This window comes from Mus caroli, chromosome 3, assembly GCF_900094665.2.
Source record: "Mus caroli chromosome 3, CAROLI_EIJ_v1.1, whole genome shotgun sequence".
Classification (NCBI taxonomy): domain Eukaryota; kingdom Metazoa; phylum Chordata; class Mammalia; order Rodentia; family Muridae; genus Mus; species Mus caroli.
The window spans coordinates 87,573,154-87,575,646 of NC_034572.1; the positions used below are offsets into that span (position 1 = coordinate 87,573,154).

The following is a 2,493-nucleotide window of genomic DNA, read 5'->3' on the forward strand; positions in this document are numbered from 1 at the left end:
GGGTCAGAAAGGCAGGCAAGACCAGAGTCCTCACCGGGGTCAGAAAGGCAGGCAAGACCAGAGTTCTCACCAGGGTCAGAAAGGCAGACAAGACCAGAGTTCTCACCAGGGTCAAGACCAGAATTCACACTGGCATCGGACAGACAGACAAGGACAGAGTTTTCATTTTGATCAGGCAGGCAGAGAAGTCCAGGGTTCTCACCAGGGTCAGACAGACAGACAAAGCCAGAGTTCTCACTGTGGTCAGTCAGAGATTGGAAAAACTGAAAATCAAGGGCAAAACAGGCACTCTCTAGGGACTGATAGAACAAGAAGAGACTCATATGTTGAACAATCTGGAAGGTCAGGAAAACTAAGTCAGCAGAATTCAAGAGAAGAAGTGAGTCAAACCCAGAGTCAGAGATCCCATGATAGAAGGGAGCAGCAAATCCAGCAGCAGACATGGAAGCCTAAAGAGGACAACCAACACAAACTCTTAGCTCAGGTACATCAAGAGCCATACTCCCATGAAGAGTATGATTGGCAATCACAGAGCAGCGAGCAGGACCACTGCGGGGAGGAAGAATATCAAGACTGGGATAGAGACAGTATTGAGGATCAGGAAAATCTGTATGAGATGCAGAACTGGCAAACTCATGAAGAGGAACAAAGCCATCAAACAAGTGATAGGCAAACCCACGTAGACAAGCAGAACCAGCAGAGACAACACAGGCAAACTCATGAAGAAAATCATGATCATCAACATGGGAGGCATCATGAAGATGAGCACAATCACAGGAGAAAAGATCATCATCAACAAAGGGAGAGACAAACCCATGAAGAAAATGAGAAGTATCAAGGAGGCCAAGACCAATCCAGAAGCTTCCCCAACAGAGAAAAATCCCACATGAGTGAAGATGACCAGTGTGAAGGGCCCCAGGGAAGACATTTCCATCCAACTCATGGTGGTGGAAAGTCCCAAAGAAGAGAAAAATCTGGAAACCACCCTACCAAACCAGCCAACTATTCCAGCCCTTTGTACGACTATGTCCAAGAACAGGCAGCATATCAGTACTAGGCTGTGTGAGCATCAAGGTTAAAGCAGTTTGAAGCTAAAGAAGAAACCTACATGCCAATTCATCTTTACTTCTGTTTAAAAGGTTGAAATTATATGTCATCTTTCTCTTTTTCCTCTGTCTACAAGAATGCTTTTGAAGACTTGTATACTCACTTTTGAAATTTCAATTTCTTGAATAGCAATTGCATGGTTAGTTGGTTGGGTGGAGTAAATTAGGGGAACTAATCAATCTTCATTTTGATCACTTTTTGGATTTGAATCATCGCTAGTTTATTTTCAGTTTAGGTGATACCTAGTTGAATCACTGAATGGCAGAGCACTCTCCCTGAAATTCAGAAACAGGGAAAAGTACACTAAAAACTTATACTATATTTGAAGAAAGGGATTTTGGACTTTGGTGAGCTTTGGCTCTTATGGGTAAAATATCAGGAACCACAAGCTTCATGGTCTAGACTTGGATGAAACAGTGAGAAGCCCCTATGGGAGCTAGAGATCATGGAGAGATTCTCTGATATTAGCATCTCTGACGCCTAGGCTCCTCTTCCTCCATTGATGGGTCATGAGAATTGACCAGACCCACTAAACCATCACACAGAAAGAAAATATATATCTGTTTGAAGATTCCTGGTAGCCCAGATGATCAATTCTGAAAACCTTTCCAACAAAGACCATATGTAGAACATGAAATTATATTAAATATTCAATAAATGATTGGTGAGCAATGATATTCATGGTTTTTTCCTTTCTTCAGTGTGGAAATGTGACTTGCTTATGGACCATATTCTAAGAATAAGTCTTCATTTCTTAGGGTTTGAGAGATTGTTCAGCAGTTAAGAGAACTTGCTATTCTTGCAGAGTACTGGGCTATAGATCCTACTCCATGTGTTGGCCCATTCATAACTCCAATTCCAAAAGATCGGACACTTTTCTGACCTCTTTGAACGAAAGGCACACATGTACCGAACATAATACATGCAGGCAAAACACTCTTACATGTAAAATAAAATAAAACAAATTTAAAAGATCCCATTTCTTATCTCCTAAATGTTAGGAAGCCTAGAATGGTGGTTTATGCTTGTTATCACAACACTCAGAAGGCTGAGGCAGGAGGATCTTAGTGAATTTTAGACCAGTCTGGTCTATATAGTAATTTTCAGGGCAGTATGAAACATTGTCTCAAAAGAAAAAATAAAATAAAATCTATCTGTTCTCTGAGTTTCTGAGCACTTATAACAGAAATCATTAGAAATGAATAATAACTAGCCAAAATGAACTTATCTCCTCATCTCAAAGTAATTTTTTATATCTTATCTCTACCAAGAGTTGTTATATTTCACTCTTGCCAACTCTGCATCCTCTGTAACTCCAACATTCCTGCTTAGAAAAACAGGAATGCACCCAAGGAGCTAAAGGGGTCTGCAACCCTATAGGTGGAA

General features: G+C 40.8%; 1 protein-coding gene across 1 annotated transcript in view; it reads left to right on the plus strand.

The window, feature by feature from the left end:
* The window catches only part of Rptn (repetin), a 5,020-nt gene extending 3,245 nt beyond the window's left edge, over positions 1-1,775 (plus strand). The window contains exon 3 of the mRNA XM_021159099.1: positions 8-1,775. Within this exon, the coding sequence (XP_021014758.1) occupies positions 8-1,057 (1,050 nt within the window). The 3' untranslated portion in view covers positions 1,058-1,775. The remainder of the gene's footprint in view (positions 1-7) is intronic.
* Positions 1,776-2,493: the final 718 nt, after the last annotated feature.